This window comes from Pteropus alecto, unplaced genomic scaffold (genome assembly GCF_000325575.1).
Source record: "Pteropus alecto unplaced genomic scaffold, ASM32557v1 C18375590, whole genome shotgun sequence".
Lineage (NCBI taxonomy): Eukaryota > Metazoa > Chordata > Mammalia > Chiroptera > Pteropodidae > Pteropus > Pteropus alecto.
Window position 1 is genome coordinate 1 of NW_006492320.1, and position 1171 is coordinate 1171.

The window sequence follows — 1171 nt, forward strand, 5'->3', positions numbered from 1 at the left end:
CTTTCATGTCTTTATTCCTCAGGCTATAGATAAAGGGGTTCATCATGGGTGTCACCACAGTGAATAGTACTGCACCAATCTTATTTGTGTCATCAGGGTGAGTGGACGAGGGGAAGAAATAAACCCCCATAATGGTTCCATAGAAGAGCAATACAACTGTCAAGTGAGAGGCACAGGTGGAGAAGGCTTTCCACTTTCCCTCCGTGGATGAGATTCTCAGCACAGCCCTGACAATGCAGATGTAGGAGAAGAGGATGAGGGCAAAGGGGAAGGTGATGACTGATAAACCCACGATAAACAGCACAAGCTCATTGATCATTGTGTCTGAGCAAGACAGTTTGAGCAGAAGGGCCAAGTCACAGAAGAAGTGTGAAAGAGTTTTGCCGTCACAGAAGCACAATCGAAGGAGCAGAAGAGTGTGTGTCAGGGCAACAATATTACTGAGGACCCACGGAACAACTGTGAGCAAAATGCAGGGCCTGGGTCGCATGATGGTCATATAGTTCAGAGGGTGGCAGATAGCCACAAAACGGTCATAGGCCATGACTCCTAAGAGGAAATTGTCAATGGCGACAAACATAATAGAAAAGTACATCTGTGTGAGGCAGCTCTCATAGGAGATGGATTGACTCTTGGTCTGAATGTTCACCAGCATTTGGGGGACTGAGGTGGAAATGGAGGAAATATCAGCAAAAGATAGATTAGCAAGGAAGAGATACATTGGGGTGTGAAGGTAAGAATCCAAGCCAATGGCTAGAATGATGAGGCCGTTCCCAACCACCGTGACCAGGTACATACCCAGGAAAAGCACAAAGAGGAGCCTCTGATGCTCAGCCTGATTGGAGAGCCCCAGGAGGAGGAATTCAGAGATGGTGGTTTGGTTTCCTTGATGCATGTTTCCGCTGATCTGAAGAAAAACACAGGGTCTTCATATCCCACAAGGAACCCCAATGTGGGGTTCAGCTACAGCCATTGAAGAGAAAGAGGTACTCCCTCTGGGCTGGAGGGGAATGAAGCGGGAGAAAAGGTTACTGAGTAAGGAACTATGTCAGCAGTTGCAGAGCTTCAGGAAATGTCTTAGAAAGAAGAGACAAGACGTGATAGATACTTTGCAATGAATATGTTTTAAACTCTAATATAATTCTCATGTGATTCTACAGTTAGCTCCAAA

At 46.0% G+C, this 1171-nt stretch overlaps 1 protein-coding gene across 1 annotated transcript; it reads right to left on the reverse strand.

Annotated features, from left to right (window-relative positions):
* Positions 1-4: 4 nt before the first annotated feature.
* LOC102898313 (olfactory receptor 1S1-like) lies at positions 5-926 on the reverse strand (the record flags this gene model as incomplete). The annotated part of the gene is made up of 1 exon (XM_006925269.1): positions 5-926. A coding segment is annotated over exon 1 (891 nt), but the record flags the coding sequence as incomplete, so codon positions are not given.
* Positions 927-1171: the final 245 nt, after the last annotated feature.